This window comes from Pipra filicauda, unplaced genomic scaffold, assembly GCF_003945595.2.
Source record: "Pipra filicauda isolate LSUMZ 115617 unplaced genomic scaffold, ASM394559v2 scaffold6_size6359152_pilon, whole genome shotgun sequence".
NCBI lineage: Eukaryota > Metazoa > Chordata > Aves > Passeriformes > Pipridae > Pipra > Pipra filicauda.
The window spans coordinates 5,404,274-5,424,133 of NW_024104865.1; the positions used below are offsets into that span (position 1 = coordinate 5,404,274).

A 19,860-nucleotide genomic window follows, 5' to 3' on the forward strand; every position below is an offset into this window, starting at 1 on the left:
CAGGTTGCAAGGGGCCACAGCGGGTTGTCTGGTCCAACCGCCCTGCCCAAGCAGGGTCATCCCAGAGCACATGGCACAGGATTTTGTCCAGACGGTTCTTGAATGTCTCCAGTGAGGGAGATTCCACAACTTCTCGTCGTGCTTGCTGCTGTCTTGTCTTCTTTCTCCCTGTTAAGTAACCCTAAGTTAACATATATTTGAATAGTGGCACGGTAGCAAATTCGTGTGTAAATCTTTAAAATATACAATTTTAGGTACAAGACTCTGCAGCTACATTTAAAGGCTGGTCACAAAGTGTTTTTATGTTTTATTATATTGACATAGGGATGGACATTATTTGAACTCTATAATCATAATTGAATATTTTTATACCAGCATAAGGAAATTTATACTAAGAAGTCATATTTCCCGAGTATTCTTGACGTCAAGCTGCCCTATGGTAGAAATTAAGCGCTTTTATGTGTGACGTCTTTCAGTCAGGTGAATGCTTGCATACTTTTTTTTGGGGGGGTCCCAAAATGCTACCATTTTTTATGATTTTATAACTTGTGTTTGATTACAGTAAAGTTTCGGTGGATGCAACTATTTTACATATTGGTGAACTTGTATAATTGCCCCCCAATTACAGTAACTTAATTAATAATTACAGTAATGGATCAAATACGATTGAATCAATATAAATACTTACAGATATTTAAACTGTGTTGTTCTTGGGCTCAGGTCAGGTACTTCATTCTTTGTACTTTAAACTCTAGCTTACCTTAAGATTGTTGCTGACCTTTGCAGTGAACACCACTTCAGGTTCTGCTTTCACCCTTTATTTTCAGAATAAATGTGAAATTTTATCTGAAATAAAGGCACTTTTGTGCAAAATAAGCTTTTTTTGGTGCAGCTTCAGGATCTTCTTTAAGAGCCATGCACATAGCACTGAGAGGTTGCTTTATATGCAGCAGTTCATTTTCTGAACACAGGTAGGGGGTATTGGATGAAGTATTTTCCTTTGCACATTTTATCAGCATGGAAGTCTTAATAATGTTATGACGTCTGTGTTATGTATGGTTGCCTTGCTCGTTCAGGTGCACTTCAGCTGTTGAAGGGAACAAACAAGCAGACACAGGCAGCAGATTGTGGCCCATGGAGTTCTCCTTGCGTCTCCTTGGAGAGCCAGCTCAGAGCCTCAGACAGCTCAAAATACTGCCTCTCAGGTAATGTGGATATTACTCAAGCAATGTAGTTAGTCTTTGTCAGATAATGTCTTTCCCAGACGCTGTTATCTCTTGGTTTACCCATATCAGAACAAGATGTATACTGAAAAAACAATGGTCACAGAAAGGTAGGTACAGAGCTCCTTATCTGCAGACATCAGAAGGAAACTCACCTGCTTACCAGAAGGTTTATCTTGTAGCTCTTGTCCACTGTAAAAGTGGCTGAGCAGCACAGCCACTTATCTTCTGGAGAAATCAAAGTGCTTCAGCCAGTGAGAATTTCTCTCTGGTGACTCTTTTAATCTTATACTTGTTCCTGAAATGTATGTGGCATGGCAGATAACACAAAGCTCAGTAAGACTATTGCTCTTTGGATCTGTGCTGGCTGTCAGGTGCTTGCATTGATTTGGACATGTGGTTCCTGCTGTAACATATACAGGTGTGTACATATACAGGTGCAGATCCAAAATCAGCTTGTTTTGTTCTCATAGAGCTGTGACAAGAGTACAAGATCTGTATAGGCTAAAGAAAGGTTAGTTGCATTTAACTGGGTAGAGGGGGAGAAAATAGAATCATAGAATGTTTTGGGTTGGAAGGGACCTCAAAGGTCATCTAGTTCCAGGGACACCTTCCACTAGACCATGTTGCTCAGAGCCCTATCCAGCCTGATTTTGAACACTTCCAGGGATAGGGCATCTGCAAGTACTTTATATAAAATACATACAGCACTTTTGTAATTTTACAATAATCTGCTGTTTGTACATTCTCCACAACTGAGATGCTAAGTTACTCAGCTATTTCACTGTCCATTCACTTTTATATTTAACAATTCAAATACCAAAATTACAGAAGTAACAAAAAATGAGCAAGGGTTGATGTGATCTGTCTGTTAGTTTTGTCTTTGCAACAGTCTTTCTCGTTCCCTAGACAAGGCTGGAAATTAGGGTGCTTTTTTTTTTAAATGGATGTAATTTTTTTAACTGACACATTTTTTTTCATTTGGGTATCATAATGACAAAAGGTAATGCTGCAACTCACTTTTTAACAGCCAATTTTTTGTTAAAAAACAGAATTGGGGTCATGCTCTAGACTGTATGCATTTGAATCAAACAGTTCAGGAATCTGGGTGTGTTTAGGAAGAAAAGAGGGAAGAATGACTAGCCCAACCAGAGAAGTGGAGTGATTCTACATCTAAAATACATACCTGGTGCAAAGTGCATTCAAGTTAGAGGAAGTGCCTAATGATTTTCTTCCCTTCATTTTAGAAGAAGGAAGAAAAGAATGCGGAGTTCACAGCTGTTGATTGTTTCCAGCAGAAATTTGGCCCTGCAGTAAGTACTAGTGAAAGCTCTTATGCCATGTATATGACTTCTAGGCCAGTTCTGTTCTAATTGTCAGTACCCTTTGTCAGACTGTGGTGAGATTTGAGTAATAGGTAGTAAATGGCTTCTTTAAGTCATGTAGAAATGCTATCTCTGGTGGCATCAAAGAATAATTAAAGTGTGCACAACAGTGCACTGCATGCGACATTGCAGTGGATGTGTACAAATCTGCATCGGTGTGTGTTGGCTGCTGGTTTCAGACCCTGTATCACCAGTAACTGAGGTGAAGAGTCAGTATTACTATTTAGTGAACACTTATTTTGTTTAGGAAGGGAACAACATGAGAACTTATTTGGAGAGGAAATTGTGTTGGTTTTGCAGGTGTTTGGAACTCCAGAGATGACTGGAGATGACTGGATCTTTTTCTCTTAAATCATGTACAATAAAAAAGCAGACTTGGTAGAATCATAGTATACCCTGAATTGAAAGGGACCCACAAGAAGCATTGAATCCGGCTCCTGGCCCAGCACGGGACAACCCTGAGAATCACATCATGTGTCCAAATGCTTCTTGAACTCTGTCAAGGTTGGTGCTGTGACCAGTTCCCTGGAAAGCCTGCTCCAATGCACAACTACCCTCTGGGTGAAGAACCTTTTCCTAATATCCCACCTAAACCTCCCCTTACACAGATTCATGACATTCCCTCAGATCCTATCACTTATCCCCAGAAACAAGAGATCAGAAAGGCTTTGTTTAAGAACTTGGAATCAATGATAGATTTATTATTAAATTTAATAGTATTTTTTAGATCCTAAATTAGACCAGCAATACTCTAGGGTCCTCTATACCATTTTGTCTTGCAGTAACATTGGTTGGGATTTGGGCTCTTATTTTGGTGAACCTATTGTAACTACAGAGGAAGCTCTTTCCCCCAGGAAGAGATGTCCCCGCTTACAGAGGAATCTAACTGTTGCTTGAAAAAGAAGCTGTTTTTTTATTTCCATTTATGCCTTCTACTCATGTTACATGCACTACAGGTTGCTTTTCTTAATTGTCTGAAATTTTTTTGTGTCTGTGAGAGTAACAGTTTTTTTCTTTTATACTTTGGAAAATGTGTTTTCCTTTTTTTCTAAGAGGAACACCTGCTTTATGTGATATGAATGTATCCTAAGGAAATTCTCTCTACTTAGGAGAATTTCTTGGGAGGAGTTCAGGGGAGTCTGTGTTCTTTAGTTATCTATATCCCTCCTAGACCTATCACTGATGCTTCTAGTTGTGGAATTTCCAGCTGTCTGTCTGTAACTGAAACGATGCTGTGTCTTTTTCTCGTGGATTACTATCCATGTGAGATTCATTGTGGTTTTGATCTTTTCAAATATGGAAAATGACCAGAAAAATCACAGTTCACTATTTGTCCCTCTGCCTATCATTCTCTGGTGGTATTTATTTTATCCCTGTTTTCTTCATTAGGTGCTGCCCCTAAAACAGCAATGTGTTGTCAGAATAGCAGAAGAAGGTGTTAATTTGTGTCATCATGGAAAACTCTCATGGCCTGAAGTAAGAGACAGATACTTGCCAAAATGCGTTACTAAACAGGGGCATAATTGAGAAACATTTGAGGATTGCCCTGTGTTTAAGACTTACATAACTGTTCTGGTAATGGATATGATATCCTTTAGGAGAGATTAAGTATTTCATAAAAGACCTGTTACGGAAAGAATTATATAAGGTAATAGAATAATGAGTAAACTTGTGTGTAATATATACATTTGTTTATAGCAATGCAACAAATTTGGTTTGCATTCTTGTATACAGGTAGAGCTATTGCAGTAGTACAGCTGTTGCCTATTAAAAAACTGCAAGACCTAATCACAATGCCAATATACTTGAAGGTGTAAAATCCATCTAAAGATGATACTGTGTCTTAGTTATCTGTGATGTTATAACTGTCTGAAGAGGAAGAGCCAGAAAGGAGAAGAGCTTTATGTGATAGCTCAAAATCATCTTAGCTTATTTTTAAATAGATTTAAAAGTGAGTGTGTTTATCCAAAGTGAAAAATTGTGTGGGAGTTCATACTTCAGATTTAACCCTTTTATGCAGAAGTAAGTGTCCACAAAATGTTTGCTTTGGTATGGCTAAATTGCTTTCAGCTTTTGTTAAAAAGCTTTATGATTCTGTTAAACCATTATGAATTTGAACATATGCAAAACTTAAATTTTATAATCCATTTGAAAGGCTAGGGTGGAAGATGATGTCCTCTATTTCTTTGGTAGTGGTCTTTGACAATGAAACAAATGTCATGGGCACAAGAATTTTGTTGGAAGTAATTCTGTAAAAATGTCACCATAATAGGTGTAGGAATTTGTTTTAAGTAGTGTGGTCTTGTTATGTCTCAAAATGCATTATTTAACCATGTACAGTAGACAACTGTGTTGTTCTTTTCAATTATTGGGGAAATCTCTGAGCACCTCTGGAAAAAACAAGACTTGTTTATGAATTACCACTAAATAAACTAAACCCACTCTTCCCCACATAAGCCAGTACACAGGAGTTTATGGCTTATAGGCAACAGTGCAGTTTCTCCTACTTGCAAATCCTCTGTTCTTCGGTCCCTCACTCATTTTCTCTGCTACTGAATTTGTTCTAGACAGTAACAAAGAGGAGTGTTTTTCTATTTGATACCTTTCTTCTGGGACCCCAGGCTTTTGAAAATGGATTAAAAATGGTGCTTGAAGATAAAAACATCTTGAAGGTAAGGGTACATGGTGTGTAAGGACATTTGTAGTGGCAGAGGTCATATACATATGTAATAATCTAGCTGCACCAAAAAAGTTGCAGTTGGATACAGGTTTCCTTGATAGCTCTATTGCTTCAGATCATATATGACTGCTGGTGTGTCTCAGACTGTCTCTTTCAGCAGTACAGTGTCCTTCAGTGTCTTGGATACACAAGTACCCTTCAAATATTCTGGTTTGGAACAAAAGCTTCAACAAGAGAAACTTCAGGGCATTTTCTCAAAGAAGGTTTAACATTACTACAATGTGACAGTTGTTGAACCATGTAAATGTTTGGTTTTGTTCTAGCTGAAAAGAAACAGCAGGCAAGGCTGATAGCGTTATTTAGAACCTTGTGGAGACCCACTTTAAAAGGTAGGTAAGATCTAATACTAGCAGCAAGTTTAATATGGTAAGATGTTTTAGCTGGTCTTGTTCAAACTTGGACCAACCTGAGGCTACAGTGACTTCACAGGGGCCAGGTCAGATTGGGCTTTATATTCTTTCTTATTCTTTCTGCGCCTTTCACAAGTGTAGAAACAGATTCAGACTACAGGTATCCAGCGCTGGGAATCATCTGCAGGTAAAAGCAGTGGTGAAAGTGAGAGAACAGGACAGGTTATCACAAAAATCTCTTTCTGCTGGTGCTGGCCCTAGTAGTTGTGGTAATTAATATGTGACTAATGGGAGAATCAGATCCTTCTGAGAGAGAATAAAGTAACATAATGGCTATGATCCTTCATAATGGGCACGGATATTTTTTACATGGTTATGTATGACTCATCCTTGCATGTATACTGACTTTTCATTTCATAGATATGACTGCCTATAGTAACTCCTCAAAGCTCTAATCTGGCCTATTTAGTAAGCTTTATAAGGCTGATTAAATATCAGCCCATGTAAAGTCTTGACTGTATGAAAAAGGTAGGACTGAAAATTCCCACCAGTGCTCCCAACTATACTGTCTAGAACATGTGACTGATACAGTGGAAATAATTAACCAGAACTATGCACCCTAGGGTCCAAGGTACACAGAATTGCACTCATTGTTTTGTTGTCTTGGTATGAGCTGACACACATGCTTTCCTTGCACTGATAGATCTCTAGGCTTAGAGGTGCAATTACTCTGATTTGTTGGCCTGAATCCTTCTTCTAATGTAGGTACGCTACTGATGTGGTCTGATTTTGGCCACCCTGTAGTGTACATGATATTGTGGAATTATCTCATCTTCTACTCTGTACTTCTGGAACAAATAGCTGGGAGATACTTCTGAGCAAATTCTCACAGACGCTTTTTTGAAGCACTTCTTAGAGACAGCTTCCCAGTATTGTTAAAATGGGAACAGGCTGTGTGCACAAGTGAGATTCTGCTTAAAAAAGGTAGCAATGGAGTTTAGAACTCTGGTTTACATGGGATCCTGCCTATATAATTTGAAAAATGTTATCCCTGGGTTTGGCCAGTTGTTTATTCCTTACCATAAGTAAACTAATGTAATTAACACCCAATATAGAGAATGGCAGTATTCTGAGGTTTACTGTCTTTCCCATTGATGTTCTTATAGTACTTAAACATCACCTGTTGAAGTAACTTTTAATGATAAAGTTTGTGGAAGTTTGATACTATTTCACATTTGACTTCCTTGGGGGCAGGGGATGTGTCCCTGTTGGGCTATAGCAGCCTAAAAAGCTGCATAGTGAGCAGGCAACTGGCTGCTGTCAGTGCTTATAGACCTAATATTGCCTTCTGTGGCACTTCTATGCTGCATCAGGAGGCTGGAGCATCCTCACGCTCTGAAATCCTTGCCTGTTGTGTAAAATGTTATTGGTTGCATATCTGTTTGCTACCAAAAGAAATACCACAGTTTTTTCTAGAGGTTTGTGCTGAAAAAAATAAAGAAAATTTGACAGCTTGAGACTTTCCATAAGATAGAAGTCCATGCAAGGTTTAACCATAAAATGTACAAGTGAAGAAGTCACTGTTGCTATCTGATTCCACAGACTGATGAATATGCACTACTTTTTAGCATGCTGTGGGTTTTCTGCCCTTAAATCCGTTAGCATGCATTGGACTTTGGACAAAGGATTTCACAGTGAAAGCTAAAACATTGCTTTCGTTGAGGGAAAGTTTATTCTATAACCTTGTTCATTCAGGTTAAAGTTTTTATTAATACTGATCACAAAGATGCTTTCATTTCTGTTTAAATATTTAAGTATTTTCTCTTCTTATTTGGAAAGCATAGATTTTTTTTTTTACTAGAAACTCTCTATCTAGAATGTATTTCTACAGATTTGAACATCATCTTTGTTGTGATTCTGAGTAAAAGTAACTGACTGCTTGAGAAGGTCTATGCTGAGGTTCCTCTTCATCTGCATTTGGCCACTGAGAATGAAAAGCTAGAGAAGGTTTTAGTGGTCAGAAGTAGAATACAAAGGACAGTTCAGTAACAAGTGGTGGAAACTTCCACTCTACCTAGTGATTTATGCTTATAATCTAGTGAAGGTCAGCTCTACCTGGATCTTCTCAAATTTTTTTTTTCTTTTCAATGAACTTATTGTTTTGAATTGTTGCAGTTCCTTTCTCCACATATGTTTCCTGCCATTTTTCAGCTGGTGGTTGTAGTCTTCTTCCTTAGAAAATCGGTAAATGGACTGGCTTAGCACTTTCTTCTAGTAGGCTTAGCAAACACATGGCTTTTCTCCTAAAGAAGGCAGCAGTTATCTATTTGACTGGTGCCTCAGGGGCAGCTTTAGCATTATTAAGTCATATCAGGTTCTTTGCTATTGGACAGGAATAGATTTTTTTTTCCACCAAAGAGGTTACAGATAAGTTAGGAATGGAGGGGGAGGGAGGTTAATCTTGGAATTTACCCTCCCTATAAGAGGCCAGTAGAGGCCAATTACAATTCTGTGCTTGCTACTGCAGGGGCTGAGCTGGTGCTGCCAAGCACTGTGTGGACAGGTCTAGGTAGCACATGGGCAGCATGTGCCAGAAAGCTCAAACAGTGGCTCTTGCAGTAAAACCAGGTTGACCTGTAAACTCATGGTGGTGTTAGTGGGATTGTAGATGTCTGCACAGAATGTTGGCTTAAGGTTCCTCAGGAGATAGTAAGGAGAAAAGGGAGAAGTCAGTGAGGATTTCAGGGGATCTGAATGGGAATCTGGGCTTTTGAGTAGTGGAGGAAGTCAGAAGGGTAGGTTGTTCTAATGACAGATAGCTCAGTCTCAGGTTTTGACTGTGGATGCAGGTTTTTTATTTTTTCCTCTCCATTCCCCTGGTGAGTGGATTCTCTTCCAAGCATTCCTTTTCCATTGGGCTGTCAGGGCTGTTCCTACTTTTACTGCAAACAGGTAAAAAGGATGAAACCAGGATTAGAAACAAGCAAACACCATGACATGCAGTTGCTGCTGGAAGCTGTTGCCTGCTCTCTTTCTTGCTCTATGTGCTGTCAAATACGAGTCTTACTGGCAAAATCAGGTTTTAGGCAAAAGGTTTATGACAACTTACATATTCTTTCATCATGTTTTCTTTATGTTGCATAACTATTTTAGGGTTTGGATAAAAGGCAAAACCATAAGTATCCTGGGAAAGCATCAGTGTATGTTTACTCTCTCCTGTTACTGAGAGTGCTGAGCTAGAAGGAACTGTAGACCCTTTTATGTAACTTAACAGCTTTAAGGAGTCAGATTACTATCTCTGCAACTGTATGCAATCAAAATGTTGAATTGTTTGGTTTGTAGCATACTTCTAATATGCATCTCCACTGTCGAACCTCCACATTCTTTGCCTTGGATTAATGGTCGTTGGTCATGGCATATTGATCCTTTCCATCACAGGCTGCTGATGCTCTGCAGTTTTCAATGACTACAGGTGCTTTTCCTCCACACCGTGTCTGCACATTACGGGAGTGTTTGATGCAGCCCTTGAAGATACCTTCCAAATGGAATGCCATCCTGAAGTGCAGGCAGCAGTTGACTTCAATGAGTGATTCAGTAAAGCACCTTCTGAAGACTCAGTTGTGAGCTGTGCTTTGCCCATTTTGAGATGCTTCTGGTAATTTGCTTTTTTTAAGAGCATGGCACTAAAAAGTGGTTGAATTGCTGCAGATAAGGACATTTTGTAACAATGACTTGTGAGACAGGTGTAAGCCTTAGTTGGCATCAGGGCTGGTATTTCCTAATAGCTCATTTGAAATTGAGATTTTGAAGAACCACAAAGCTTGTACAATAGAGAATATATACAACTTGGGTAAAAAAAATGTTCTGGATATCATAGAATATTTGACTAATTCTGAAACCTAGTTTCAACAGAGCAAGTTGGTTACAATGAATCCTGAGTCAAGCAGGGAAAAAGAGAACTTTTATTGCCAGCACTATTAGAATGAAAAAATACTAGTGTAGTTCAGCAGCATTTGCCAAATCATTATTCTCTATTGTCCTTATTTTTGTTAATCTTTCAGATGGGGACAAGCAAGGGAAAACTTGATGGGTCAAGAGCTCCTAAGATTTGGGGAACATAATCCTGATAAATAGACTATTTCATATGAAAGGGACCTACACTGAGCATCTAGTCCAACTGCCTGACCAGTTCAGGGCTGACAAGTTAAAGCCTGGTATTAAGGTCATTGCCCAAATGCCTCTAAAGCACTGGCAGCTTAGGGCATTGACTGCCTCTTTAGGAAGCCTGTTCCAATGTTTGACCACCCTCTCAGTAAAGAAATGCTTCCTAATGTCCAGGCTAAACCTCCCCTGGTACAGCTTTGAACCATATCCATGTATCCTGACACTGGATAGCAGGGAGAAGAGCTCAGTACCTCCCTCTCCCCGACTGGCTGGTGATGCCGTGTTTGATGCATCCCAAGGTGCCAGGGCACACTGCCAACTCACACTGAGCCTGCTGCCAACCAGGTCCCTATTCGCAGAGCTGCTCTCCAGCCACTCTCCCAATTTATACTTGTGTCCAATGTTATGCCATCCTAGATACATAATCTGGCATTTCAACTTGTAAAATTTCATCCCATTAATTGTAGTCCAATGCTCCAATCTGTGTAGATTCCTCTGCAAGGCCTCTTGTCCCTCAAGAGTCAACAGCACCTCGCAGTTTGGTACTGTCAGCAAACTTGCTAATGGTGCATTTAACTCCTGTATCTAGATTGGCGATAAATATACTGAACAGAACTGGCTCTGAAATTGAATCGTGAGGAATACCACTGGTATTCCTCAACTGGTGCATGTTGACAGCCAGATGGATCCTCTATTCATTAGAACCCTTTGAGCTCTGTCTGTCAGCCAGTTCTTCACCCAGAGCACCGTGAATCTGCTTATCCCACAGTTGGGCAACTCATCCAGAAGTATGCTCAGAGGGACAGTATCAAAAGTCTTACTAAAATCCAGAACCAGTGTGACCAGCAAGACCAGGGCAGCGATTGTCCCCCTGTACTCGTACTGGTGAGGCTGCATCTCCAGTACTGTGTCCAGTTTTGGGCCCCCCACAAGAAGGACATTGAGGTGCTGGAGCGTGTCTAGAGAAGGGCAACAAAGCTGGTGAAGGGACTGGAGAAAAAGTCTCATGAGGAGTGGCTGAGGAAGCTGGAGTTGTTTAGCCCGGAGAAAAGGAGGCACATTCCCTACAACTACCTGAAAGGAGATTGTAACCAGGTGGGGGTCAGCTTCTTTTCTCTAGTAACAAGCAACAGGACAAGAGGAAATAACCTCTAGTTGTACCACGGGAGTTTTAGATTGGATATTATAAAAGTTTCATCACTGAAAGGGTGGTCAGGCATTAGAATAAGCTGCCCAGGGAAGTGGTGGTGTCACTACCCCTAAAAGTATTTAAAAGATGTGTGGATGTGGCACTTAAGGACACAGTTTAGTGGTGGACTAGGCAGTGCTGGGTTAACAGTTGGACTCAATGATCTTTGAGGTTTTTTCTAACTGAAGTGATTCTCTGTTTCTGTCCTTTTGCTGGGATTTTTAATTGCATGACCTTAATTTTTTTGGGGCCAGAGTGGTTGGGGTGGGGGTGGGGTCAGAAGACTTCCAAAGAAGCTATTAAATAAGGGAACTAGATGCTTAAGGAGACCTCAGTAGAGAGGCAGAATTTATTTACTGAAGAGGAACAATCTCTTTCCTACAAGAGTACTTTTTCTCCCTTCATACTAGTCTTGTAACTTCCACAGTAAATAGGAGTGGTTTTGCACTGCCTGTTCATGGACTTAAAATCTTTCTCAAAAGCCTGGATTAAATGCTATTTAATATTGCTATAAAAGCTACTCAGTGAAACCTGTAATTTGAACACAGCATTATCTTTATGTAAGTTTTAGAATTCAATATTGTCTCTCAAAATTTCTATTTTGAGAATTCTGTATGGCAAATCTAAGCCAAATGACATGTCTTCCTTAGTTTATTATCCTATTGCTCTGAAGACTAAAAGTGGAAAATGACTGTGTAATATTCATGTAATAAGTATACCAGTGTAAACCATTCTGTACTGACAGTTTTGCTCAGGGTACCACAGTCATGGTGTTTAACTGTTCTTCTAGTTTCAGTTGTGATTGCTGAAGATCATAAGAGGTTTTTTTTTCCCTTTAGGTCTTTTAGCTCAGTTCTTAGGAATCCAACCTGGTTTCAGAGACAGATGGGAGAGAACTAGCATTAAATGCTGGAATAGGTGTATGTTGGTTTTTGGTTTGTGTTTTGGTTGGTTGGTTGGTTGTTTTTTTTTAAGGAAGCAAGCTCTCCTTCCAAACTTCTGCTTCTCTAACCACTACAGGTTTGTACACAGATGGCCCCAGAAGCTGAAAGCATACAGTAGCACTGAAAGTAAAGATCAGCATCAGGAAGTATGTTGTAAACTGCAGAAGAATGTGATGATAAGCTTTGTTAAAATTTTTTCTACTTTAATAACTGTCCTGGTTTTGGCTGGGAGAGAGTACATTTTCTTCTTAGGAACTGGTACAGTGCTGTGGTTTTTGGATTTGGTATGAGAACACACCGATGTTTTGGCAGTTGCTGAGTAGTGCTTATCCTAAGCCAAGGACTTTTCTGTTTTCCGTGCTCTGCCAGTGAGGAGGTGCACAAAAAGCTGTGAGGGAGCATGGCCAGGACAGGTGATCCAAACTGGCCAAATCAATATTCCATACCATAGAATGTCATGCCCAGAATTTAAACTGGAGGAGTTACCTGGAAGGGGGCCGATCGCTTCTTGGGGATGGGATACTGTGCATCACTTGTTTCTTTTGGGTTTTATTCCTCTCTTAGCCTCTCCTTACTATTACTATTATCATTATCATATATTATTATTGTTGTTGTTATTATCATCATTATTATTATATTTCGTTTCAATTATTAAACTATTTTTATCTCAACTTAAAAGGTTTACCTTTTCTTTCCAATCCTCCTCCCTGCTGTGAGGGGGGTTGAGAGGAGTGAGCACGTGGCTGCATGGTATATTACTGGTGGCTGGAATTAAACCATAACAATAACTGTTTTCATTTGCATTGTGATATACAGGAGAATCCTGACATATGGTTCTTGAGACTCTTCCCAGCTTCTCTGCTTAATGCACTTGTTCTGAACGCTATGTACCTCCTGCTGGTCCACTCATCTCTAATGGATAACTTGATGTCTGACCTATCAGCTGTAGGTTATTTTAATGCTTATTGGACTGTCCTGGAGATCACCTTGTGAGCACAAATGTAGGTATGTCTCTGCTTGTTTCTCTGGTAGTGATTTGATCTAAGGCTCTAATGGATAAATGCTGGAGGACCGAGCTACAGCAGCTTCCTTTTCACAGTGGTACACCCTCCTGTGTGCTACATACCTTGTTTCCTGTGTGCAGCAGCAAAAGTGATGGTGTCTGTATCTACCTAGCTCCCTTTCATATTAGTTCATTAGCAGAATCCACCTCTAGTTAGCCTAGTGGATGGTGAGTTGCAGCTGTTAAAGCATGGGCACGGTCACCTGCCCCTTCTGTTCACTCTCCTCACAGCCTGAGAACAGCTGGGCTCAATAGGGGCAACGTACACGTGAGGAAATGAAGAGTAACGAGCAAATGTGATGTGTTGGTACCTGGAGCTGACGGGGTTGCTTTGTTTTGGTAAAAAATGTTTAGTCCTCACATCTTGTTCTATTTTTCTCCTAATCTGTCATCTTTACTGCTGAGCTGTTTTGCACACACTGGGTGTTTCTGAGTAACATTTGTGAACCAAAGATTTTTATTTCTGTAAAAGCATCACTGAGTTATTTGGTCTTCCTAATTTATTTTCACATGTATTATTTAAAAGTAGCATTTTTCATCTTTCGTTACACAGAACCATTAGTAGTGCATGCCCAGATACCCTGGAGGAGCTGGATGGTGGACACTTCTGTAATTTTGAAATTTATTAATTTTCAACGTGGAAAGTGCAGGAAATGAGATTTTTGGTGAAGGAGCTTGGCTTCTTGCACTATTGGAAAGAACAGGTCCATGCAAAGCAAACAAGCAGTGGTATTGATGTGGCCTTTCTCTGTCTTCTCAATGAAATAATCTTATGAGGGCTTGCAGTAGCTATGTAAGACATTGTTGGTATTAGATTTGGGTGCAAAGTGCATGGTCAAACATCCTCATTCACCCCAGAGACTGAACTAACATGATTAAATCCTCTTAGTGCCTCATTCTTACAGTTGTAAATGTCTTGAAATATTTATTAGGGAAAGAGAATGAAGTTCTATCTTCATGAAAGAAACAGGGTTTTTCCCCCCCTGGTTTAACAAAGCACTGAAGCACAGACTTGGATCCTTTGGGAATTACTTAAGAGCTCAGAGCAGTAAATCCCATTAATGAGGATTTAGAGATTAGATAACACAAGAGATCATAGTTGCTTCACAGATATAAGCGAAGAGGTCATATCTGAAAACCTTTTCTTTTTAGAGGAAAGCTGCCAAAAAAAGAAGGTTGTTCATAGTTCATGAAAAAAAAATGAGCTGGACATGTGAATTTCCAATGTGCAATGCATGCAAAAGTAGGCATGACACAAGGGAAAAGAAAAGTCTATTAAAGTGAAAAGTACACATTCTGTTTTGCATTGGGCTATTTGTTTTCAGAATTTTTAAAGTGGTATTCAGGTTGTTGAAGACAATACCTTTGTAAATCCATTTATTCCATAAGATTAGCCAAGGAATTAATTTGATCCTGAGTATTTCAAATGCCATTTTGAAAATCTATTTATTATAACATCCGGTAATCATACTTTCTTAATGCATTTTAAAGCTGTTGCCTTCTGAAGCAACTGCTTTAGAATTCTAGTATAGGGAGTAAAAGTAGCAATTTTCATCATCATTTCACTGTTAATAATTTTCTGTTGTTTCTATATCTTGTGAGAAGATCACACAAATAAAAGTTTCTTCTGCTTTATTTAAATCTGCTTGCAATACATATTTAAATGCAAAATATGGAGTGTGGTATAGTTAAATCTTGTCTATTACTTCTGTTTCTTCACTCAGTAAGTAAAAAAGTTAAGGGAATCCTTTGCAAGTTGATGAGTTCAGCTAAATCCATTTTAAGGCAAGAAAGAAAAAACCACAAACCTGTAGTTTCTGCAACTTCTAGGTTTTCCAGCGAAGTCTGTATTACTTCCTTAAATCAAAAAGCCTTTATCCAGATCTGATTTCAGAATGAAGTAATAGTCACAATACTTACCCCTCCCCCATTTATTGTAGTGCTTTTTCATGGTTGTTTAGAAGTTTATGCACGACTAAAATCTATGTTATGCCTTCTGTACACTTTGTGGAGCAACAGTTGAAAGTTACCTGGAAAATGCTTTCAGTGGGCTATTTTACTTTTTACAATGACCAGTTACAATTTACACTTGTGCTCCACCTTGGACCCTTGGTGAACAGCAGTCTGGTGCAATGAGCTTGACTTCACCTTGGAGCCAGTGTCAAACAACAGCAACACTGGACTCCCTGTGCTTGATGACTGTGTTCTCCAGACGGGATCTGTTGCAGTTCCAATGCTACTGCAGCAGAAATAATGGATCTCCTTGGATTCTGATACCTCTGCCAGGGAAAAATCTTGGAAACCTGAAGTATGTTATCTACTATGCTCTCTCCATGCTGGAGAACTGGAAGAGAGACGTCTGTTGCTGAAGCAGTACTGCAGCAAAGCCGAAGACAATAAATGCTCCAGGGCCATAAAGGTACCTTGCACTACTTCAGCTGCTAAATTAGAAGGGGGACATCACTCTTGAGTGAAAAGGAACCATCTGTGATACATCAAGCCCTTATTTGAAAGTTGTGGGAGCGAAAGTCACTAGGCAAGAGAGTCTCCAAGTTACCATGGCTTCTTTGATTTATAGGCACTTGGAGAAGATGACCAGATCAGGAAAATAACTTCCACTACTCCAGGTAAGGAAGCCTCTCCTGGGCCCTTCTCTGTTCTTTTCTAGTTTCTGGACTGTGCTATCTGAGCAGAATCACCAGGTCTTCAGCCTTTTGAAAAAGGTAAAGTTAGTTATGCAGATATGTCTTCTGTTGTGCCTCTGGGCTACAGAGATGTTTGAGTATGTCCTACCTGACTGGAGCAATGAACAGAGCTGTGCTTCCCTGGCTTGCTCTTGTTTCCTCTGGTCTTACTGAGTGACATCATGTCACACAGAAGAATGCTTTTTTTATTTTACTTCTCCCATTCCTCCAAACTTATGACACTCTCATGTAAACTATACTTACAAAACAAGTACACATACAGTTTCAATCATGAGACTTCATTAAAAATCAAATACTGAAGCTGGATGGATTACAGAGCCACACTTCTTCCTATCTCTAGCTGTCACATGTTGAATCTCAGCTCCTGGATCAGGGTTTACAACACTGAACTTCAGCTTTGACTAGCATGGAAACATCCACCTTATCTTTCCCAGCTCACTGCCATATCCAGTTCATAATGCCAACAGATTTTGTGTGTAATAACAGTATCAGGATATACTTGAAGAAAAAGATGCTTTAGCTTTCCAGTCTGAGGTGCCTGTGAATCGAATAATGCTGAGTAACAACCAATAATGTTGAATAATGACTACTGGGGCAGTTACCTACTCTCTCATTCTCTTGTCTAATCAGGGTATTCAACCTCTGGAAGCAGATCAGGACCAGACTCTCTTTTTTCTCCTCTTGGAAACAGCAGCAAGCAAAAGTGAATATGCATAATCATGGAGTAAAAGCCAATCCTGTTCACTTGCCCTTATGGATCACTGCATCCACTGAGAGCTGGAGAAAGACAAATGTGAATAAGGCTGATGAATGTAATTGTCACCACCCTTTCTTGGGCTCTGTATGCCCAGTTGCTGTAGTCAGTTTTCCACGTGCATATCTTGTTCCTCCCTGATAAGTTTGTGTATCCTCTAACAGGCCCCCATTAGTGGCAAAATACCAGAATCACCTTCTGGCTAAATGCACAGCTCCTACTAGGGCCAGATCATCCTTGTGGCCTTCAACATATTCAGGAGTGCTTGATTTCAGACTTATGCATAATTGCATGTGTCTAATTTATTAACAATGGTAAAGTACTGCCAGTGGTCCACAGCAGCCACAAATAATAATGCAACACTCTTTTTGATGTAGGAGAGAATGAAGAAGAAAATAGAGAAAACAAAATAACAAGGAAATAAAAAGAAAGGCATCTCATTCATCATGATAATTTTGGAAATGTATGTTGACACTTTCTGTGGTTTCTTGTGTCATCACCTGCAAGTGGTAGTTGGGTCTTCTGCATAGTGGACACACCCTCATAAGCAACTGACGTTTTACCCACAAACCAGATGCAAAGCAGTAACCTCTGATCATCAGCACTTTGTTATCAAAACCCTCAGCTTCCCTCTTCAGGGTCTTTCAGAAACTGATAATCCTCCTTGCTGCTGAGGGGAGGAACCCAACACAAACTTCTCACCCTGAATGTCCATGCAGTTTCCTGCATTTTTGGCATAACGTCTGCCAGCAGTAGTTCTTGTGGATGCAGACACCCAGTAAAATGGGTGTCTGTGCCTCTGCAACTCTGTCACTAGAAAAGAGCTAGTAAAGGAGCTACATGTGCTACAGTTCTAACTCTCCTTGTAGATTCATATTGTGTTGTTAAGTACTTGGAAATGCAGGCATGTTCTCATGTTTAGGACTTAAAGAACCAAACCCATCAGTGTAAAGAAGCAAATGTTCTAGAAGTGCAGAGCCATCTTGTTTAAGTGGTGATAGTTCACGCTCAGGGCTCTAGTACCACAGAGCACACCCCTGCAGAGTTGATTTCACCAATGCACTTACAGTAAAGCTGCAGTAGACAAAATGCAGTGCAGTAGATTATACAAGATAACACAATCATCACATGTGACATGCATAAACTCTGTTGTTTAAATATAATTGCTCCTGAACCAGAGGTTTTCTTAATTGGCAGGTGAGTTGGGACTACACATAATGCATATTAATCTTTATGAACATACAGCCTGAATTTTCTGCAACTTGGCTTGAAATGGCTTGGGGCACGGATTACCCCACACTGTAGGGTACAGCAGCAGTTAGGAAGATGGATGTGCATTATTCTGGTTAAACTGAACTGACAGTGGGGTGTTTTCAAGTAAGTACTGCCTCTGCTTTTTTCTGTAATCCTGTCTAAATTATTTATCCTTCCTCTGGATCCGTGCAAATTTTTAGACACAGGTTTGTAAGGTATGGCTTCCCTTTGCAAACACTGTGGTAATTCTTTTCCAGTGCATCACATCTGTATATCCACTCATCTGTTATTAGTGTTTCTACCAATGTGCTTATACAGACATCTGACTTACCGGTGTGTTGTTTCCTCTATCTTTCTTGAGACCTTTAAACATTTACCAAGCTCCATCCCTGGGTATCAAGGCAGGTTTTAAGCAAGATACTATAGTTACTAGTTCATCTTCCACTGTTCAGGAATTTTAGGTGAAATCCATCATGACATTTGTCTTTCAAGTATCGGTATTAAACATTTATGGACAATCTGAAACTGATTCTGGGTACATAATGAATAGTTTGGAATGGGAATCTCCATTTTCATGCTGAATGAAGACAAAAAAGTGTTTTTTACAGTGCTGCTTTTGCATTCTGATCATCACTTGGTTGACATTTTGTGCTCTTCTCATGTTTACAGATATCTTTTTATTAGTTGTTATATTTTTTAAAATATTATCAAACATAGTCTGTCCTGCCCTTTGTTTTTTTCTGTAACTTCATCCTTACTATTTTCTTTACATGGATGTGGCATTGCTTTCCTGATGGGATGCTTACTTCATAGTCTGTTCCTCTAACCTGTAGTCCTGCCAGTTTCCTTTCACTGTTTCTGTGCCCTTTTGCTGTGTTAGGTAATGTTTACTCTATGCTGCTTGTATGTTGTCTTGAAGTTGTCTCATATTACCTGCTAGGATTGAATTTGCCTGGCTGCCTCTTACTACTTTTTATCAAGCTTCCTTATTTATGTAATTCCCCTTTCTACAGCAGAACACAACTGTGGATTTTCTTATTGTTTCTACAAACCATGAACATGGCAGTCCTTGTTAAGGAACAGCTCCTTGGATTTAGTATTTTGAACAGTGCACTGCTCAGGGCCAAATCAAGGAGTGTATGTCTCTTCACATACTTCCTAAGCTGTTTCATCGATTTGTTAACTATGTTGGCTTTTGTCCACATAAGTGTTGGGTTTTTTTACCAATAGAATAGAATATCATGGTTTTAAATAAAAAGCTGGGACAGCTGTCTTTGCAGTGGTTCCTGCAAGCAAACATGAACTGCTTATGCTTCTTTTGGGATTCACAACTTCATAGTGCAAAATGCTTCTCAGGAGAAATCTAAAAACCCATATGTGAAGTATTACTTAAAATCTTGAAGATCTTCATAATAAAGAAGTAAACAATAAATGGAAGCCTAGTGTTTTTTCCTTTGGGTTGCCTTTCAAAGAAAGTGTGGGGGACATGCAACTTTTTTTTCCCTTAAGGTCTCCTGTTTGTGTAAACAGGTAGTCGATAAATTCCACAGATCTAATGAGATGATTGTTGTGTTCCATTGGCTAATTACAGGGGGAATGCTTCCCTGGTTCTAACAAAAGTATAGTATGTATTAGTTCGGGTTTTTTTCTGTTTCTTTTCCTTTTTCCTTATTAGCCCACTTTTACAGAGCTGCCAGAGGAGCTGTGTCAGCTGGCAGACATCCAGAAGCTGAAGAGGGAGAAAGCAATAAAAGACTACAGGATGAATGAGGATGGTCTTTTGGTGAGACCAGCCATGGAATCTAGTAGAGAGAAAAAAATCCACAGAAGGATGGAAACTACAGACATAATTGGAATTGATTTCCCACAAATAAAGCAGGGTCTCAAATCATGTTCTTCAACAATTATGATGTATTTTGTCAAAGAAGAGCTTGAAAATCAAAGTCATGTGGTAAATCTGTGGAAGGACCTTAAACTGACCTCAAGCCGACTGTACGGAATGTAGTTTCTGACACAGGCGACTTGATGAGCTTATTCTGGGTGTTTGGAGACATCCGAGTGAAAAAACGGGCTATTCCCCGTGCAGAGG

At 39.6% G+C, this 19,860-nt stretch overlaps 1 protein-coding gene across 1 annotated transcript; it reads left to right on the top strand.

Annotated features, from left to right (window-relative positions):
• The first annotated feature begins 915 nt into the window (after positions 1-915).
• On the top strand, positions 916-19,631 carry EXD1 (exonuclease 3'-5' domain containing 1). Its single transcript, XM_039388999.1, is given in 11 exon segments — positions 916-971; positions 1,077-1,118; positions 1,120-1,210; positions 2,477-2,536; positions 3,998-4,084; positions 5,176-5,280; positions 9,137-9,292; positions 12,812-12,959; positions 12,962-12,996; positions 19,447-19,578; positions 19,581-19,631. Coding segments are annotated over 11 exon segments (963 nt in total).
• Positions 19,632-19,860: the final 229 nt, after the last annotated feature.